Consider the following 21,592-nt stretch of genomic DNA (forward strand, 5'->3'; position numbering starts at 1 on the left):
ACACTCCTTGGAGAGAACAATCATGGGAGAAAGAAGGGGTGCTTATGCACAGGGAGACAGCTCAGGGGGCAGGAGTGTATGGAGGGATGGACACTGGGAGGAGAACTATGGGGAGGAAGTAGGAGGGGAGCTGTTGCATTGTGGTACACTGTGGTCAATGACATGAGACAAAGCATATGTGAACTGCTGTATGGAAAGTGAATTTGCTCTGTAAATCTTCACCCAAATAACAATAAGTAAAATAAGATAAAGTAAGTTATGCATTTAAAAAAAAAAAAGAAAACAAGATCCATCACTATGTTGTCTACAAGAGAAGTACCTTAGCCAAAAATGAGCTAAAAATCAGAGGAAGGAAAATATATTACAAGCAAATGGAAACTAAAAAAGAACAGGAGTGACAATATTAATACCTGATAAAATAGACTTTAAGGCAAAAACCAGCAAATGAGACAAGGAAGGACATTATATAATGATTAAAGGGTTAAACCATGGATAGAATTAACCATGATAAATATCAAAGCACTAAATGAAAGAGCCCCAAAATATATAAAACAAACTTTAACAGAATTGAAAAGAGAAGTAGGTAACTCCACAGTAATAGTAGACTTTAAAGATTATCTCAAGACAATGATTTTGGGTGTTCATCTAGCCTCTGTGGCTCTGGAAGTTCTTATTTCACTGATAATCTGAAATTCTGTTCCCTCACCACCCCCTCCACTTTTGATCAGGATTCTTCTACAGAATATTAGATCAAAACATTCAATAATAGTAGCTGACACCATCCAATTCTAGATTCATAACACAGAATACAAATATTTATGGTAGCAGCACTTCCTCCTCCAATTCCTGACTTTCCTTCTTCCTCTGCCACCCCAAGTAAAAGACCTATTGTAGCTTGGATGGCCACTTGCCATCCAGGACATATTTATAATGTCCTGAAAGCCTTTTCAGGACATCAGGTACTGCATAACAGATTAGAGAGTTGAACAGAAGTCCTGAGAAAAAAGTATTAGACCAATTGACTGAGATGTGCCATGGGATCATGATGCTGAAATTCTAAACCAAGAAAACGTATCCTGTGAGATGTTTAGCTGTACGTTAGTAGCATCAGAGGTTGGTATTTTTCTCTTTTTCTTTTAATATGTATTACACAGAGTTTGTCATTTAAACAAGTTTAGGTGTGTAGCTTAGTGACATCAATTGCATTTAAGGGTTATGCAACTTTTACCCTCAATCTGTGCTAAGTTTCCCATTACCACAAGCAGAATGCCACTGCTTCCCAAGTAATGGCTCTCCTCCCTCTCCTTCCAGCCCTTGGTGGGCACTGATAAACTTGGGTTTCTATATATTTGCCTATTCTTCACATTTTATAGAAGTGAAATACTTATAATAAAAAATTACATAGTCAAGATCCTCACTACCCATTAACATTGGCATGCTGTCTCTGGGTTCCAGTCAGGTATAATATATTTAATTGCATTATTAAGTACAAGGATGTAACAAACCATATTATATTTCCCTACATACTGTAAAAATAAAAGAGTGAGGTTAAAGTGAGACATAGAAGAATATTCAAAAGGTTTATTTTTTTAATGCTAAGATATACAGCACCTTTGTGGTAAAGGACCTTTCTCCATGTCTCACATGTATTTCAGTAAAAATATTCTAGTCACACACAAGACCAAATTGTAATTTATGTTGGTGATTTGTGAGATGAGATTTCACTAAACATCAAAAATGAAATGTACAGGCATTCTACCATGTTAAGAACTTACATCATCCTTTTGTTCAAGGTAATATGTATGATATTAAAAGTCTGAAAACAAATCTCAGGAGACCTGCTAGCTTGTGCAATTTTAACATAAGCAAATTAATAGTGAACCTCTGATCAAAGATTCTTAATATACTAAGATTAGTGGCTATATCAGTTTTCAGATGGGGTATATTATTTATAACATTTAGGATAATAAACTGAATCCATCACTATAAATCATATATACTAATATTTTATAGTTAACTCTGATTAATACTAAATAACTCAGAACAATCCTGAAATTATATGAAATGTTAGGATCCACCTCTGCCTTGAGGATAAGTAATTATGATGCTTTGTTGCACTTGGCATAATTAGTGGCTATAGAAATCCTAGTTGCTGAGAATGAAATTATACTTTTGTTGTTTATGGAAATAGAAATAAGACTGAGACAAAGAATATACGTAATATGGTATGTTACAAATACACACATAAAACCCCATCACTCTATTATTTTCATTTATTTATCTAAATGATATTAATTATAGACTGTATGACAGCTTAAAATCAGAGGCATTTGGTGTGTGTAAATAGAGCAGTCTGAAAGTGGAAATTTAACTCCATTTTAAAGTCTTGATGTGAGCATAGAATCCATGTTGAATTTTAAAGCCTTTTCTAATAGCAGTTCCTATAACCTTGATGCTGACCTAACCCTGATCCTGACCACATGCTCTAAAGGAGACTTTCTTTTGCTCTGAAGTCTGGCAGGTACAGGAGAATATCAATATCCAGATTCAACTATCATATTTTATTATATTTTATTTTGTTATTAATCCTTGTTGTTGTTGTTGTTATGTGCCGTCGAGTCTTAAGTGTTTTAAAAGAAATCCCAGGCCACTTGTTACTTAACTTCTACATACTTAGTATATATCTCTAAAAAAAATCAATCGAATAGACATAACCATTATTTTACCTAACAAAATTAATAAAAATCCATCAGTGTCATTTAATACTCAGCCCATATTTACATTTCCCTGTCAGTCTCAAGAATTTGTTTAAATTAGATTTCACAGAAGGATCAAGTCATTGTTAAGTATTGCATATCTCCTTAATACAGAGCAGTCCTTCTGACAGCAGTTTTTAGTATCATTGACCTGTTGCTGGCAGACGAGTCAGTAATGTTCTTTTAAACTGCTTGTTTCCTGTTATCTGCAAATTAGTTCTAAAAGCTTCATTACATGCAGGTTCATGTTCTTTTTTAATTTTTTTGTAAAGGATACTTTTGGAAAGCGTACTTCATATTGTATCACATCAAGGACAGAGTGTCTGACTGCCTCCTCTTTGTTTTGCTAAGATTAATCACTGACAACTGATCCCTTGCTTGCAAATTTCCCCATCAACTTTCCATCTACTGTTTCAACATTTGATAATCATTATCTGAATCAATGACTGTATTAAGGTTTGTAAAATGGTAAATGTGTCAAATTCTGTCATCCCTTTTATATTAATTAGCTAATATTCTTTAATAAAGAAGAACTTTCATCAATCTCTGATTACTATGAGATATAATTTTCAAAGGAAAGAGAAAATAAATGCTTAATTCTCTTGCTTTAATTGCCATCTTTTAAAGGTAGAGATATTTTCATTTCTTACTAAATTTTAACATATAAAAGTGAAAATCAAATGAACTTAGTATTTCCATGTAAATATTCAAAAAAAAATAAATAAATACAAAATCATTGTAAATAGTAAAAAATTAAATACAATGATAAATACTCCCATTTACTTGCTTTTTCATTAAATGGTCTTAAAATTCAAAATGTGAAAACAATTGAAACTCAGATTTGCCTACAATTAGACGTCAAAAGTTAGCATATTGTTTATAAAAATACTTATCTATCATGTCTTTTTATGATGGTTCTAATGGCAAAGTTGCAACTACTAAATACGCTCCTGAAATATGAGCTCTGGTAGCATAGTGGCTAAAGCACTTGACTGCTAACCAGAAGGCTGGCGGTTCAAACCCACCAGCCACTCCTCGGAAGGAAGATGGGGCAATCTACTTCCGTAGTGATACTGCCTCGGAAACCCAAGGAGGGGTCGCTATGAGTCGGGGCCGACTCGACGGCACATAACAACAACAACAACAACATATTCTAACAGAAATATATCTGAGGAAAAAGAGCTAACTGAAGCTTCCTGATTTCAAAAAAATGAAATTACCAGGAACTTGTGACTTCTCTAATAATTGATGAAAACTCATTTGATTCTGGATAACTGCAGCTGCTGAGTATGAGTAACCACAGCTGCTGGTTTCATAAAAAGCTATTCAATGAAATGTTGCTAAAATTATCACTAGCAACTAATCCTCAAATCTTTGCCAATTAAAAAAAAACCTGTCATTACATTTTAAGAATAAATATAACACATTTTAAGAATTTTGTTATCAAATTGCTATTAAATCTATGAAAAACTAATAAATTTCTGGAATTTCATTGCTTAGGAAAAAAATAATATGTAGTTAGCTCAAAAAGAAAAATACATACTTCTTATAAGTAATTTGATCAATATCAACTGCCTGCAAAAACTCACTACCATTTTTGGGCAGTAGCATCAACCTACTGCAATTACTTTCCAATATGGCCCTCTGCTTTAAGTCTTCCTCCTCTTGGTATCTATTGTCTTCTAGCCACAAGTCATCAGAGTGATCTAGTTATTTCCATGAGAAGGGAACAGGTAGTAGCAAAAGCTTTTGGGAAGTAGCTCAAGACCACTGTGGATGTAACAGAGTGAGCAAGGGAAAGAGGAAAAAGAGAGAAGATCTGGGCTTGTACAGTCTTGTAGATTTTTGTAATGAATATTTTTACTCTGAGTTAGATGGGAAGTAATTGAAAGAAAAATGAGTATTTCTATTACCAGTGATAGCATAAGAAAATGTTGTCCATCATTTTTGTTAGAAGGTTTTATTTCCTGGATGGAGTAGGGCTGGTGGGCTGGTCTAAGATTATAAGAAAAATATTAGAACCACCACTCATCTGTCAGTTTGTAGCACTATGGTGACTTGTGTGTTGCACTGATGCTGCAAGCTATGCCACTGTTATTTCAAATACCGGCAGGGTCACCAGTAATGGACAAGTGCAGTGCAGTGAATTGCTTATTATAGCCTTTTAGCCACAGTCCTCCATTTTGTGATATACTGTAAATCCTTCCTTCTATGCCTGTTTCTCAGAAGGAAGGTTGGGCAATCTACTTCCATAGTGATACCACCTTGGGAACCCAAGGAGGGGTCACTATGAGTCAGGTCCGACTCGACAGCACATAACAACAACAAAAACAACATGCTTATTTAGACTAGGATGTATATAGAGTCTTATTTTACTGGAGGGTGTGACTAAAGTCATCATCCTTTGTATTCCTTAAGCATATATATGTGAATATGCTGGCAAAGTCACTCTCTGTTGCTCTGGAGCCTACATTTGGTTTGTCATCATCTCACCCGATGACTTGAGGCAGTAGCCAGTCTATCTGACCTGCTGATTTGGGTTCACCAGCCCCTGCAACCACATGAGTGAGGAGAATCCTCCAGATATTCACCTGACCTATGGATGTGGGACTTGCCACCCTCCCTGCTTCCACCACCATGTGAGCCATTTCCTTCGAAGTGTGTGAGTTCTGTGATATATTACAGGGAAAGTACTGAGGGGAGGAAGAGCAGTTATATTAGAGATAATGGAGTGGTGTAGCAGTTTGGAAAACTTGGACATTTGGGACATCTTTATACTCTGGCTCAGAGGGGCCAGCTTTGTGTTGATCCTTCTAAAAGAAATTATTTGAGCAACAGGTTTCAGCAGAGCTTCCAGGAAAAGACAGACAAGAAAGAAGGATGGGGCCATCCACATCTAGAAAAATTTGCCACTGAAAAGCAGTGAAACACAGTCTGATCTATTTGTTACTGGAAAATTTCATGGCTAGCAGTGAAACATTTTCTGATATAATGTCAGAAGATGAGCCTCTTAGGCTGGAAAATACTCAACACAAGTAAAGGAAGAGCTGCCTCCTCAAAGTAGAGTAGATCTTAGTGGCATGGATGGACTAAAGCTTTTAGTATCTTCACATGCTGATGTGCCATGACTCAAAATGAGGAGAAACAGCTGCAAATATTCATTAATAATCAGAACATGGAATGTATGTAGTAGGAATCCAGGAAAATTAGAAGTTGTCAAAAATGAAATGGCACACAATATCTTAGGCATTAGTCAGTTGAAATGGACTGGTATTGATCATTTTGAATCAGACAATCAAATGATCTACTATGTTGGGAATGATAAATTGAAGAAAAATGGAGTCATATTCATTGTGAAAAATAAAAATAAGAATAAAGTTTTAAGATCAATCCTGAAGTACAGTGCCATCAGTTATAGGATAATACCCATAAACCTACAAAGAAGACCAGTTAATATTACTACTATTCAAATTTATCCACCAACCACTAAAGCCAAAGATGAAGAAATAGAAGATTTTTACCAACTTCTGCAGTCTGATATTCACTAAACATTTAATCAAGATGTATTGATAATTACTGGTGATTAGAATGCAAAAGCCAGAAACAAAGAGGCAGCATTGGTAGATGGAAAATACGGCCTTGGTGAAAGAAATGATGCCGGAGACTTTATAATATAATTTTGCAAAAATCTTTTATCAATAACATTAACAGTGACTATATATGTGGACCTACCAGATGCAATAAATACACAGGAATCAAATCGACTACATTTGTGGAAAGAGGCACTAAAGAAACTCAATATCATCAGTGAAAACAAGGCCAGGAATTGACTATGGAACACACCATCAGTTGGTCATACGCAAATTCAAGATGAAGCTCAAGAAAATTAAAATAAGTCTAAGAGAGCCACAATACAACCTTGATTATATCTCACCTAAATTTAGACCATCTGCAGAATATATTTGATGCACTGAATACCAATGACCAAAGACCAGACGAGTTGTGGGATGACAAGAAGATCATAAATGCAGAAAGCAAAAGGTCATTAAAAAGACAAGAAAGGAAGAAAAGACCAAAACAGATGTCAGAAGGGACTCAAAAAACTTGCTCTGGAATGGAACATAGCTAAAGTGAAAGGAAGAAATGATGAAATAAAAGAGTAGCTCACAAAGACAAAGTATAACATAATGTGCAAAGACCTGGAGCTAGAAAACCAAAAGAGAAGAACATGCTCAGCATTTCTCAAGCTGAAAGAACTGAAGAAAAATTCAAATCTCAAATTGCAATATTGAAGGATTCTACAGGCAAAAAATACTTTTTGAATGATGCAAATGATGTATCAAAAAGAACTGGTCAACGTTAAACCATTTCAGGAGGTAGCATACAATCAGGACTGAAGGAAGAAGTGCAAGCTGCACTGAAGGAATTGGCAAACAAAAACAAGGCTCCAGGAATTGTAGGAATAGCCATTGAGATGTTTCAACAAACAGAAGCAGCACTGGAGGTACTCACTTGTTTATGCCAAGAAATTTGGAAGACAGCTACCTGGCCAATTAACTGGAAGATATCTGTACTTGTACCTGTTCCAAAGAAAAGTGATCCAACAGAATGTGGAAATTATTGAACCATATCATTAACATCACATGCAAGTAAAATTTTGCTGAAGATAATCTGAAAACAGTTACAGCAGTATATTGACAGGGAACGAATAGAAATTCAAGCTGGATTCAGAGGAGGCCCTGGAATGATGATATCTTTGCTGATATTACATGGTTCTTGGCTGAAAGCAAAGAATACCAGACAGATGTTTACCTGCGTTTTATTAACTATGAAAATGTATTGGATTGTGTAGATCATAACAAATTATAGGTAACATTGTGAAGAATGGAAATTCCAGCACACTTAATTGAGTTCATGAAGAAGCTATACATAGATCAAGGGATACCACATGGTTTAAAATCAGGAAGGTACGTATCAAGATTGCATTCTTTTACCATACTTATTCAGTTTGTTTGCTAATCAAATAATCTGAAAGAGAATGCAGCATGAGGATTGGAGGAAAACTCATTAACAATTTGAGATATGCAAATCACATAACCTGGCTTGCTGAAAGTGAAGTATTGATAAAGACCAAAGACTACAGCTTTCAGTATGAATTACACCTCAACATATTCAGCAATGACATATCTGACAAGGGACTTATCTCCAAAATTTATAGAAAACTCCAACACCTCAACAACAAAAAGACAAATAATCCAATTTAAAAATGAGCAGAAGATATGAACAGACACTTCACCAAAGAGGATATTCAGACAGCTAACAAACACATGAAGAAATGGTCATGATCATTGTTGTTGTTGTTGTTGTTGTTGTTATTGTTATGTGCTGTCAAGTCGGTCCCACCTCATAGCAACCCCTGCTTGGGTTTCTGAGGCAGTATCACTACGGAAGTAGGATTGCTCAACCTTCATTCTGAGGAATGGCTGGTGGGTTTGAACCGCCAACCTTCTGGTTAGCAGTCAAGTGCTTTAGGCACTATGCTACCAGAGCTCCTCATGATCATTAGCCATTCCAAAACAAAACAAACCAAGCTCACGGCCATCGAGTTGATTCCAATTCACAGCAAGCCCCATTGGGTTTCTGAAGCAGTAAATCTTTATGGAAGAAGATTGTACAATCTTCTTTCCACGGAGTGGCTACAAGATTTGAACCACCAACCTTCTAGTTAGCAGTCAGATGCCTTAGGCCCTTTGCTACCAGAGCTCAATGAGATACCATTTTGCCCTAGCACCACTAGCAAAATTTACAAGACAGAAAATAACAAATGCTGGTAAGGATGTGGAGAGATTGGGACTCTCATAGACTGCTGGAGGGACTGTAAAATGATATAATCATTGTGGAAAGCAGCATGGTGATTCCTTTAAAAGTTGGAGTTAGAAATACCATTTGATCCAGCAATTGCATTACTAGGTATATATCCTAAAGAAGTGAGAGCCAGGACAAGAAGAGATACATGCAAACCCATGTTCATTGTAGCACTATTTACAATAGCAAAAAGACAGAAACAACCTAGGTGCCCATCAAGAGAAGAATAAATAAGCAAGCTATGGTACATACACACAGTAGAATACTATGCAACCCTAAAGAACAATGTAGAATCGGCAAAACACCACATAAGGTGGGTGAACTTGGATGACATTATGCTGAGTGAAATGTCAATCATAGAAAGACAAATATTGTATGAGTTCATTATTGTAAAAAGTCAAGGAAAGGTTTATATATGGAAGGAAAATTTCTTTGCTGGTTACCAGGGGTGGTAGGAGAGGGAAGGGAACACTGCTAGATTGAAAAAAATAAAATAAAATAAACAAACTCATGGGATGGTTCCTGATTCCCTGTCCCTGGAATGGTGCACGTTTGCTCAGCAGTATAGCCAAGCCTGAGGGGCTGTAGTTAATAAGACGAGGATCATCTCTTTCACTTGGACAGCCTGAGTTTAAATGCTAGTTCTGCCTCTTACTTGCTCTTGGGCAAGTTACTTAACACTCTGTGCCTCACCTTCCTCATCTGTAAAATGGTGAAAATAACAGTTCTTACCTCATAGAGTCTATGATGATTTTAAATAAATTCCTGAATGGAAAACACTTAGGAAAGTTCTAAGTACACAGTAAGTGGTCAATAAATGTTAGTTCTTCTTAATTGTTTGGTGTTAATAAAAGAACTTATGTTCTTCATGGATAACATTTTTCTATATCAATTTGAAAATCCATATATCCTTCAATTATACATGTTTACTCATGAGTAATATAAAACATTGAAAATTATCTTTTGTAAACTAACATGCAAATGCAAATTATCTACTGCATTTGATATCTGTTATAAAAATATTAATTTCAGTGAAACACTTAATTACATAAATTTAAAGTAGCCTTAAATAAATAAATCACATGAATAAAACAAAAGTATTTTGTAACAGGTTGATATTGTTGTTGTTGTTATTGCTATGTGCCATCAAGTCAGATCTGACTCACAGTGACTCCTGCTTGAGTTTCCATGGCGGTAACACTACGGAAGTAGATTGCCCAACTAGTTGATAGTGTTCAATATTAGCTTAGTAATTTCAGCAAATATATTAAAACTTATTTAAGCTCTGGTAGCATAGTGGCTAAGACACTTGCCTGCCAACCAGACGGCTGGCGGTTCAAACCCACCAGCCACTCCTCGGAAGGAAGGTTGGGCAATCCTACTTCTGTAGTGATACTGCCTCGGAAACCCAAGGAGGGGTCACTATGAGTCAGGTTTGACTCAACGGCACATAACAACAACATTTAAGGTAAAACTGAGGAATCTATTACGTTCAGTAAAAACAAAAAATGAAAGCTTGTGAAGTCTATATTAAACAAAATTTAGTATTTCTTGCAAGCATAGTAGCCATATATTTTCTAAATGGCAGATTTTTTTCTTTTTTTCATTTACCTGAGAACTGATCATGCGCTGAGATGAACGAGCAATATTGGCAGGAAGACCAAAGAAACCAGGTTTGTCATCCTCGGGAAGTTTTTCAATGACAGCACGATAATCCTAAATAAAAAAAGGTAAAAAAAAATAATAATTTCTCTGAAGTTTGAACTTACAACTACTGAAATCAGAAAAAAAATGGATATTACAAAGTTATTAAATTGTTAATTATTAATAGTTTACATTTTCCAGGTAAATCTAACTTTCTGTCTATATGATAATGAGCTCAAGTTATTTATGGGAAAAAGTGATTACCTTTGTCATTACTTCTTTTACTTATTTGATAGTATATTTTCTTATCCTAAGTCCCTATGTTAAATATACTTCTGAATTGATTAAAACATACATATTTGAGGGCTATGCCTGCTCTAAAGGTGCTATCGGCACAGTGGTTAAAGTGCTCCATGGCTAACCTAAAGGTCAGTGGTTGAATCCACTAGCCATTCCACAGGAGAAAGATGTGGCAGTCTGCTTCCATAAAACCATACCCACTGCCATCGAGTCAATTTTCACTCCAGCCTTGGAAACCCTATGGGTCAGTTCTTCGCTCTATAGGGTCACTATGAGTCAGAATCAACTCAATGGCAAGGAGTTGAGGTTTTTCTTTTGGCATGCCTATTATGTGCAAATTATTATGTAGGATGTTTTCAGGAAAGCCCTATAAATAATTGTTTTTCCTGTAACCTACCAAACATTATTCTACAAGGAGCAGCTCTGCTTATCACAAATTAAAATGACAAATATTCCAGAAATCTTTTTAACTTGTAGAAATTTCCTAAACATACAGGCAGACTCTAGTATACTAGTGAGTACTTCTTTATAAATCATTTTATCATAAAGTAATTCCATAGTTAATGTTCAGTTTACTGGTGAGGTATGATGAAATGCATTGATAATCCCACCATTTCATTCCAAGAATTATTCTAAGCATTGTTTGACTTGTAGGGCATTCATTTGTAGAGTTATTCTCTCATGATTCTACATGACAAACTAAGTGTAGACCAAGAAAATTTTATTCAATTTGTTCCAAGATGGTAATTAATTGTTTTGTTTTGTTTTCATGAAAAGACAAGTCAGGTCTAACTCATAGCGACCCCTCCTTGGGTTTCCAAGGTGGTATCACTATGGAAGTAGACTGCCCAACTTTCCTTCCAAGGAGTGGCTGTGGGTTTGAACCACCAGCCTTCTGGTTAGTAGTCAAATGCCTTAGGCACTACACCACCAGAGCTCCTATTTTAAGGTAGGTGTTACATAATTGTCTCATGGTCATGGGATTCTTACAAAAGTAGGAAACACAAAAGTACACAGTAAGAACTACTACTTGTAAAAAACAACTTCTATATAATTAGACACAGATTATTTAAAATAATATAAAGAATATATTAGTAAACAAGGATATTTAAAATAAATATATCAGCTTATAAGAAAACTAAACTTTTTGTAAAAATTTAGGATATATCTTCACACAAAAGATCATTTATATCAATAGATAGGTCCATAACAGTGATTTTCAAATGTAAAGGAAATCCCATGCAGAAGATGAAAACACAAAGCACAGAAAAGCTGATATGTTTTTGCTGAATTAGGAGTGAAGGGACTCATCCTCTGCCCTCCCACTGCCCTTTCTCTCCCTTGGAAACCGATTCCAGGAAGCCCAGTTTGAAAATAAAGGATCTGTAAATATGTCAAATTTTGGAAAGTCATACTGTCCTTCGAAATTTGTTTTTTTTCCTATAGCTCAACATATGAAAACTTCTTCAAGGTGCATAATCATACTGTCTAGATGCATACATATTTATACATGTGTATGTTTGTGTGAATATATATATATATATATATATATGTATGTATATGTATTGTGTGTGTGGGCATGTGCACATACATGTGTGTATGCTTATCTACCTGGGAAATTTTCACCTTCTCCCTCATGTACCTCAATTAGAAAGCTAGATATTGACTCTCACAAGTCATCCTCTATATTTAAAACTGTTTTTCTTTGTAGAGTTATAACTTTGTTCATTTCAAAATAACTGAAATTTTCTTATCTAGACTCTCTAGAGTCTTCTGTCCAGCTGAAGACAGACATGTTTACTAAACTAACTGACAGCTACAAATCCAGTCTGATTTATCCTCACTCAGACCCAAAACAATATATATCATATGATGTCATTTACATAAAGTCCAAAAACAGGCAAAACAACTATGTCATTAGAAGTCAGGATAATGATTAACCTTGTAGGGAAGGTAGTAACTGGAAGAGAACACGAAGGGGGCCTCTGAAGAGACGATAATGTCTTGTTTCTTGATCTCTTAATCTTATTGCTGGTTACACTGCTGTGTTCAGTGTATAAAAATTCACTGTATTGTACATTTATTAAGTGTATTTTTCTATATGTATCTTACTTTTCAATTTAAATGCCAAACAATAGAGATGGAAGATTTGAGGTACACCATCTGAAATAAATACACAGATAACTATGAGAGCTAATTTGTTTGTTTTCTCACTGTTTCTCCCAAAAGGAGGTAAGCTCCATAGATGTACCAATGTATCCACAATGCCTGGAACTGGGCCTTTTATCAGGCAGATGTTCAATGCATATTACGTAATCAATGAATAATGGAAAAGTAAAACATAAAATACTTAATAAATGATAGATATATTTAATAAAAATGATATTTTTAATACTGGCTTTTAAGCTTTTGTTTTTTTGACAATTATATTGCCCAAATAAAGAAATTTTCCTGAAAAATATTTGGATGAGACAAAATGGCACAAAAGGAAAGGAACTTTATATTTGAATATACATCTTTATAATTCATAAAGAAATATATGATATTTCATATTATATATACATTAATATGCATATATAATTTATATTTCATATTACATATTTGGGCATTTGAACAAATATAGGTTTTATGACAAAATAAACTAGAATTTAAGTCTTTGAGTTACATTTAACTGGAATAAATGATTGTATTCTAGGAAGCTTTTATACTTGAGACAAAAAACTATAGCTGCTAAAATAACTATATGCAAAAAAAAGTTTCTGTGAAAGATAAAGAAAAGTACTTGTATTTAGAGCTGTTTTAAATTTACAGACAAGAAAGTGAAGAAAGATATTTGTTAAATAATCTTTGACTTTATTCTTCAGTATGTAAGAGCAACCAGGAAATTCCAGATAATCTCATTCCAGCTCTTCACAGCATGCCTACATTATTTAAATTTTCTTTGGATACTCCCAGGATTGCCTACACACTTGCCTATTTTCATTATGATAATCAGCCAATCTTCAATGAGTACCCAAAGGTTTATAGGATACCTTACTAGAGTTTAGAGAGTCAGTTTAAAGAGTTACTGGTATAACAAATAAAATCCACAATGTTAAAGAATAACAATGAATCGACAAAACACCTCATAACATAGATGAACCTAGCTGACCTTATGCTGAGTGAAATGAGTCAATCACAAAAGGACAATTATTGTATGAGACCACTACTATAAAAAACTAATAAAAGGTTTACACATAGAAAAAATTATTCTTTGAAGGTTACCAGGAGTGAGAGGGGGAGGGAGGGTCAATCACCAACTATAGAGTACACATGTATAAACTTGGGTGAAGGGAAAGGCAATACACAATAAGGGAAAGGTCAGCACAAAATGATCAAGGCAGTGGAAGAGACAGGGAGAAGCACAAGAGTTAAAAGTAAAAAAGTGACTACTATTACTTACACAATCCTGTGATAATAAGTAATAAGAATAATTTAGTAGTCAATACATAGATGATATTCAAGCTGAACAGGATAGGAAGGCAAATGGGACTAAACTCACAGATATATACAGGTTTGACAGAGGCTATCTCTACATATATATTTCTATGTGCTGCAAACATATCCATGAATGTAGCAGACCATAGAGGAGACAAAGTTATGAAAACATCTTAGTCATAGCCAAACACCTTGAAGGAATGAGACACTAGGTATGGAGGCTCAGGATCACAGTCTTTGGGAACACTAAGGTCAATTGGCACAATATAGTAAGTAGTATGTTCCACATACTACATTGGTGAGTAGTGACTTGGGTCTTTAAGTCTTGTGAGCAACCATCTAAGCTGTAACTATTGGTCTCTCCTCATCTGAAACAAAGAATGAAGAGAATCAAAGACACAGGAAAACAACTAATCCAAAGGACTAATGGAACATGTGAACCCCAGCCTCCATCACCCTGAGAGACCAGAAGAACTAGATGGTGCCCAGCTACCACTACTGACTATTCTGAAAGGGATCACAATAAGAGGTCCTGGTAGAGTGGGGGAAAATGTGGAACATGATCCAAAATGAAAAAAAAAAAAAAAAAAAGGACCAGGCTTACTGGTCTGATGAGGACTGGTAGAATCTCTGAGACTATGGCCCCAAGATGCTCTTCAAGCTAGGAACTGAACTTAATTCCCATGATTCAACTGGCAGCCAAACAATAGACAGACCTATAGAGTGATCAGAAAAATTAAAGGGGTATTCACACATTATAACAATCAAGCATATGGGATCAAGAGGACAGCATTTGCCCAGGAGTAGAGCTAGGAAGGTGGGAGGACATGGAAAGGAGGAATGAAGAGAAGGGGTGGGTACAGGAAGGACGTATGGAGATTGCAGTAAATGTCACAAAACAGAATGTATATGGATTTTTCAATAGAAAACCAATTTTCTCTGTATATTTTTACCCAAATCACAATTTAAAGAAAGAAGAAAAATATCTATCTACATCATGATAGAAAATGTATTGGATATTTAAAAAGAAATACAACTCACAATACTAAGAAATTATCTAAAAGTCTGTCTGATAATAGAATTAAAAAATTATTTTTACCTACCAAAATGCTGCAGGATTTTGGAAGAGATATGAAATATGGAAAAATGTTTTTCTTGTCCCTTTGACTTAATCCATCAATTATTGAAGAATTAAAAAACTGCTTCAGATATGATTGAAGAACTCTGAGATCAAAATAGTTATCTATACGTCCACCATAAATAGCATTTTCAAGTAGACCATGTACAAATTCCCATTGTACATCTTTAGTACCTATAATTAAAAAAAAAATACTTCTATTAATTTCATTTCTAAAATACTTGCTAAATCCTGGGAAAAAGTAACATATATAGTATATATCAATATATATTTAATACAACTAAATCATTCCTTAAAATACCCATTAATATTAATTTTAAAAAAATGAAACCAAACCCTTTGTCATTGAGTCAAACTATGACTCATAGACATCCTACAAAACAGAGTAGGCTGTAAATTATGGAAGCAGATTGCCACATTTTTCTCCTCTAATGTTAATGATAACAGCTAATATTTATTGAGAAATTATTTAATCATGCAAAATGTTTCAAATGTTTTTCATGTATTAACTCACAAAGGAAAAAGAGAAGAATTAATATTATCCAATTATACAGATGAAGAAATTGAGACACAGGGTGTATCTTAGATCTCTAGTCCTGTTATAAGAGAAATACAAGTGGATGGCTATAACAAACAGGAATTTATTCTTTTACAGTGGCTAGAATCCCCAATTCAGTGTGTCAACCCTACAGGTTGGGCGAAGGCCCTCAACCTTGGGCTTCAGCTCTCTGCCTCTTATTCCAGACCCACTGGAGCTGCAGGCATCTCTTAACTCATACAGCTGCTGCCTGCAGAGGCTGATGAACTCAAGGTCAGCAAGTAAAATGGCACAATCCCAAGATCAGCAGGCAACATAGTAAGCCAATGGTCCAAGTCATTGGTAAGTAGTCCATTATTACATATAGAGATATTCTTGTATCTTCCAACTTATAAAAGAGACAAAGTGCAAATAGGTGAAGTATTCAATACAATCTAACCTCAGAAAACTGAAATAAGTGTTATCTTTCTTTTTATTACAACCATTGTTCTCAAGACACATTTTATTTGGTTAAGGATAAAGGCACATAGCAACACACAACAACAAGGATAAAGGAAATGAACAGACATAAAAATTAGAATAGCAATAATAATAGTTGCAAACAATTACTGATAGCATTACTACAAATACTGAATGCACTAAATATTAAAAGCTTCTGTGTGTTTTCTCACTTAAAGCCAAAAATTAAAGCAACTAAGGTAGTGACTTATTATTCCTGTTTTACAGATCAGGATATTGAGACTATTGTCCCTTGTTATAACTTTTTTCTATTTTTTGGATTTAATTCTACCTACATGAAACCAAAAACCAAAAACCAAACCCATGGCCACTGGGCCAATACTGACTCACAGCAATCCCCATTGGGTTTCTGAGGCAGTAAATCTTTATGGAAGTAGACTGCCCAGTCTTCCTTCCATAGAGTGGTTGGTGGGTTTGAACTACCAACCTTCTGGTTAGCAGTCAAATGCCTTAAGCACTGTGGCACCATAGCTCCTCACATACATGAATGTCCCTTAATAGCCAGATATTTCATAATCATAGGATTATACAGTTAGCTTTCCACCATGACATTCAACTGCATTTTAAAGCATCTGGGTCTTATTCATGTAATTCAATGTAAATATGTAAAGTGATACTGTTATTAATTTAGACCTTCTAATTTCATCATGAGCTTGAAATGCGATGATAATCAAAACATTCAAATTTCTATGCTTTGGTTTCTTCATCTGTAAAAAAGCACAAATAACATACTTGCCTCCCAAATATTCATATTGTCATTAGAATAATAAAATAAATATTTAAAGGAATCTTGGAAAATTCCCTAATTTTTATGCAAGCCAAAGTATTAATGTACTACCATCCAATAAATTCTGCATCAAAATAATTATTAAAAAGACTAGCTCATGGAACTTTGGAAAGTGGTTATCTTTGGCACAGGACAGGAGAATATAGGGAAATGCATGGAGAGAAGCGTGTGTATGGGGGGGCAGATGCTGAAGTGCTGATAATATTCTGTTTATTAATTTTGAGCTAGTTACACAGGTTCAATTTTGTGAAAATTTATTGAACTGTACATTAATGTATACTTTTCTGATATATAATATTTTAAAAAATGAAGTAAACAAAAAATCCACTTGTAATATTATTTGGTATTAACTACTAACAGAGAACGAATTCCAACTCTATGACCCACAATCCCACTCCTACATATATTCAACATAAATATATCTACATATTTACCAACGTATATAGCAGCTTTATTCACAATTATCCTAAACTGAAAACTACCCACATGTTCATCAACAGTAGATAATGTTCATATAATCACACAATATAGCGTTGAGAATAAATGGACTACAACTACATGCAACATATTATTATAATCATCAGAATTCTGATGATTATCAGAAATAAAATGTTGACTGAAAGAACGTAAACACTAAAGAATACATGCTTTATGATTCCAGTTTTATAAAACAGATAAAACTAATTTATATCAATAGGTATCTGATTGGAAGGAAGATGGGGTAATCTACTTTTGTATTGATACTGCCTCAGAAACCCAAGGAGGGGTCGCTATGGGTGGGGTCCAACTCAACGGCACATAACAACAACATCAACAAGACATCTGATATCATGTGGTGTTGGCAAAGAATACTGAATGTACCACAGCTACCAGAAGAACAAACAAATCATTCTTGGATAAAGTACAGCTGAAATGCTACTTAGAAGCAAGAATGCTGAGACTTCACCTTTCATACTTTGGTCATGTTGTCAGCAGGGATCAGTCCCTGGAGAAGGATATCATGCTTTATAAAGTAAAGTAAAGTCAAAAAGAAGAAGATCCCCCATGAGATAGATTGACACAATAGCTACAATGATGAACTCAAGCATAGCAACAATTGTGAAGATGGCGCAGCACCCACCAGTGTTTTGTTCTGGGGTCACTATGAGGCAGAACCAACTCGACAGCACTAACAACAATAATAATAGTATGGATCTGGTGTTACCCCAGGAACAGGTGTGAGGGGGTAATGAAAAGGTGGTAGTGACTAGAAGGCAGCATGAGGTGGAGTAGAGTTTGGGGTGTGGTAATGTTCTGTTTCTTGACTGAGGAGCTGGCTATATGGGTTTGTTCAGTTTGTGGAAATTCATTGAGCTCTAAGCTTATGATATAAACACATTTTTGTACATATATTTTGTTTAAAAAAAACAATTTTAAGTTCATAAACATATAGAATAAAATGGAACAGAGCTACATACTAGATATCCATCCTTATCCTTTAACCAAAGCCAAGTTACAGAATAATTTCTGATGTGTCATTAAGTTAGCAACCCTAATTGAATGTCTACAATAGGGTAGGCATTGTCCCAGATGTTAAGAAATACACAGTAAACAATACAGTCAAGAAATCTCCTTTAACAGAGATTACATTCCAGTAGGAAGAGAGAAACAAAATAAGAAAACAAATTAATGAATAAGTAAGAAAATAGCAGGTAGTACAATATATTAAAGCAATGAAACAGAGCAAGGAGATAGAGAATGATTCTAAGATTACTTTAGATTGAGTGGTAAAGAAAATTCTTTCTGAAGAATATACTGAACAAGAAAGCCATATAATGTTCTGGGAGGAAAACAATTCAGACAGAAGGAAGAGGCAGCTGCAAAATTCTTCAGGTAGTAAAAAACCTGGCTTGTTTAAGTAACAAAAAGAAGATAAATGCCATTTTTAACAGGTTTTAAACAGTGAATTTTGGTTGATTTTTCTAAAAATTAAATTTGTCTATTGTGTGGACAATTATTTTAAAGATGCTAAAGTATAAGCCAGAAGACTAAGAAAGAAGTTCTTTCTTAACTACTGTAGTGAAATGAGGTCCTTTATGTGGATTTTCACCTCGGTTCTTTGGAAAAACAGTTTGAGAGATTTTTTCCCTAAACCCAGAGAAGTTATCTTTGCCCTACTTTTCTACCCCAGAGGGTTTGTTACTTTTGTCCAGGTTCATTGGAATTTCCTGGAAAAGCTGGAAACAACCTGGTTTGATACTTTTTGTCTGGTACTAGGCTGCAGAGTGCCTTGTGACTGATACACACTTTGCAGGGATTAGTCAATAGACTATGTAAATGAGGTGAGTTGTAGCCTATGATGTAAATGATGTGTTTGCAGCCTACTGGGAGGGAATTGGTCAGTTCATGGCCCTGATGGGGGTGTCATGTTTTAAAATACAAGAAGTTTGTGTATTTAAGCAGACAGTACAGTAGAGGTTTTTTTAGAGACTAAAAGTTGAAACAGAAACAGAAGGAAGACAGACGAGAGAAAAAACAGAGAGAAGAGGTAAGGAACCACCTTAAAGGAGGTGTAACATGAGTCAAAGACTGTAATATTGAAGACTGAGAGGCCACGCAGAGGTCCAGTGGTAGAGCTGGCAGTGGCAGATGTCAAGGCCAAGAGGAGTTTGTCCTCAGAGGGCTGGAAGGAATCTGTCCTCAGGGAACCCAGAAGAACTTATCTACTGGGGGCCAAGAAGAGCTCAGAAAACTGTCTTGCACTATAGCAGGACTATGCCTGGATGCTTCCTGATCTTGATCCCTGAGTTGTGACTGATCCTGATCCCATGCTGTACCCTGTTCCTTAACAAACCACTTAATTTTAAGTACAGTTCACGAGCTCTGTGAGAAACTGCAGTGAACTGCCAAACACAAAATAGGAAGGGAAGGATGCTGAGGGAAGGGAGAGTGGCCAGTGTCAGAGACACTGGTACAGAAGCTTAAGACGATGCAGAAATATGGGATGTAGTTGACCTCTGCCTCACAAGAATTGGATCTGTGCTGATAATTATATTTGCAGTTATTCATACAACTACCAAGGTATTGATAAAGTTGAAAAGAAGTGAATTGGATCAGGATGTGATCTGGAGATGGAAGGAACAGAATTTGCCAAAGCACTAGACGTTTGGGGATGAGAAAAGTAATAAAGGATGATTCACAGATTTCAAGCTTGATCAAGTACATGAGTGGAGGTGTCATCTAGTAAAATGGCACAGACTTAAGGAAAAGTGAGTTTGGCAGAGTGAGGATTGAAATGGAAAGAGGAGGAATCAACAGTTTTTTTGGTAGCAATTTTAAGTTTGAGATTTCTGTCAATATATTCTTTTCAAATCCAGCACTCTAATCCAGTGTCCCCCTGTCTTAACCCCACCTAATAAAATTTATAGATTGAACTGTTCCTGTAATCTGGAAGCAAAGAGCTCTATTGCTTCACAGGATGTGATTATATGATCTTGTTTGTTATTCTATTTCTAACTATTATTGGTACCTTGATTCCTGACTCCTACTTAACAATTGAACTGTGATTTCATAGATCTTTGGTACTAACTTCAGTTTGCTATACAGAATTTTAACAGTTCTTTTGAAAGAGAGAGAGCTCTGATAGCATAATGCCTAAGACATTTGACTGCTAACCAGAAGGTTGGAGGTTCAAACCCACCAGCCACTCCTCAGAAGGAAGACTGAGCAATCTACTTTCATAGGGATACCACTTCAGAAACCCAAGGAGGGGTCACGATGAGTCAAAATCGACTCAACAACAGTGAGTATGGTTTAGTGAGTTTTGAGAGAGATGGTAGTATTTCAGCTGAAGCCGGAAACTTTTGAAGGTCACAAAGGGAACAGAAGGTCTTTTTAGCTTTCTGCTTCCTGAGATATAGATCAATCAGAAATGTAATGTGTTAGATCAAAACTAATGAAGTCAAGCCACTCCTGAAGAAATCACATAGCTAATAACCTCAAATAAAATTTTTTAACAACAGATTTAAAAAAAAAAAATCATTGTTAGAACTTACCATCAAAAAGCCTGTCAATAATATTATACCCAGCTCGAAGGTCTGATAAAGAAAACTCATAAAACTTGGTCCAACCCTGACAAAACAAATAAAAAGTATTAAAGAATGAAGTAGTGTTCAAAGTTATATATGTATACACCATTGTCTTTTCAATTTTAAAATGGACCGAATGCTCGCTATTCACTAAATACATATATATATATATACACACACACAACTCCTGAGAATTTTCAAATAAAAATAATAAACAATAAATCTAATATAATAGTAAATTTCAAAATGAAATTTATTGACCTCCACAGCAAGCAAAGTACTTTATAATACCATATCCATTTTTATCATTTAAATATGAGGCAATATAGTCATATTTATACTAGTGCTCAGACGGCTCCCTTGCTACCATCCCGAGAGAGACCAGGTCTCCGGGAGCAAGGTAAGAACAGGTGGGCTGGTGCTTACTCACTGATCTGCACTGAACACTTTCCCTTGTTACCCTCCCGAGAGGGACCGGGTCTCCGGGAGCAAGGTAAGCAC

At 35.3% G+C, this 21,592-nt stretch overlaps 1 protein-coding gene across 1 annotated transcript in view; it reads right to left on the reverse strand.

Moving 5' to 3' along the window:
- The window catches only part of DYNC2H1 (dynein cytoplasmic 2 heavy chain 1), a 505,271-nt gene that overhangs the window by 179,525 nt on the left and 304,154 nt on the right, over nt 1-21,592 (reverse strand). The window contains exons 80-82 of the mRNA XM_007946035.1: nt 21,059-21,134; nt 15,146-15,354; nt 10,233-10,337 (exon numbers count right to left, since the gene is read on the reverse strand). Of these exons, the coding sequence (XP_007944226.1) occupies nt 10,233-10,337; nt 15,146-15,354; nt 21,059-21,134 (390 nt within the window). The remainder of the gene's footprint in view (nt 1-10,232; nt 10,338-15,145; nt 15,355-21,058; nt 21,135-21,592) is intronic.

Source organism: Orycteropus afer, unplaced genomic scaffold (genome assembly GCF_000298275.1).
Source record: "Orycteropus afer afer isolate SDZICR_OR568_19922 unplaced genomic scaffold, OryAfe1.0 scaffold00147, whole genome shotgun sequence".
Classification (NCBI taxonomy): domain Eukaryota; kingdom Metazoa; phylum Chordata; class Mammalia; order Tubulidentata; family Orycteropodidae; genus Orycteropus; species Orycteropus afer.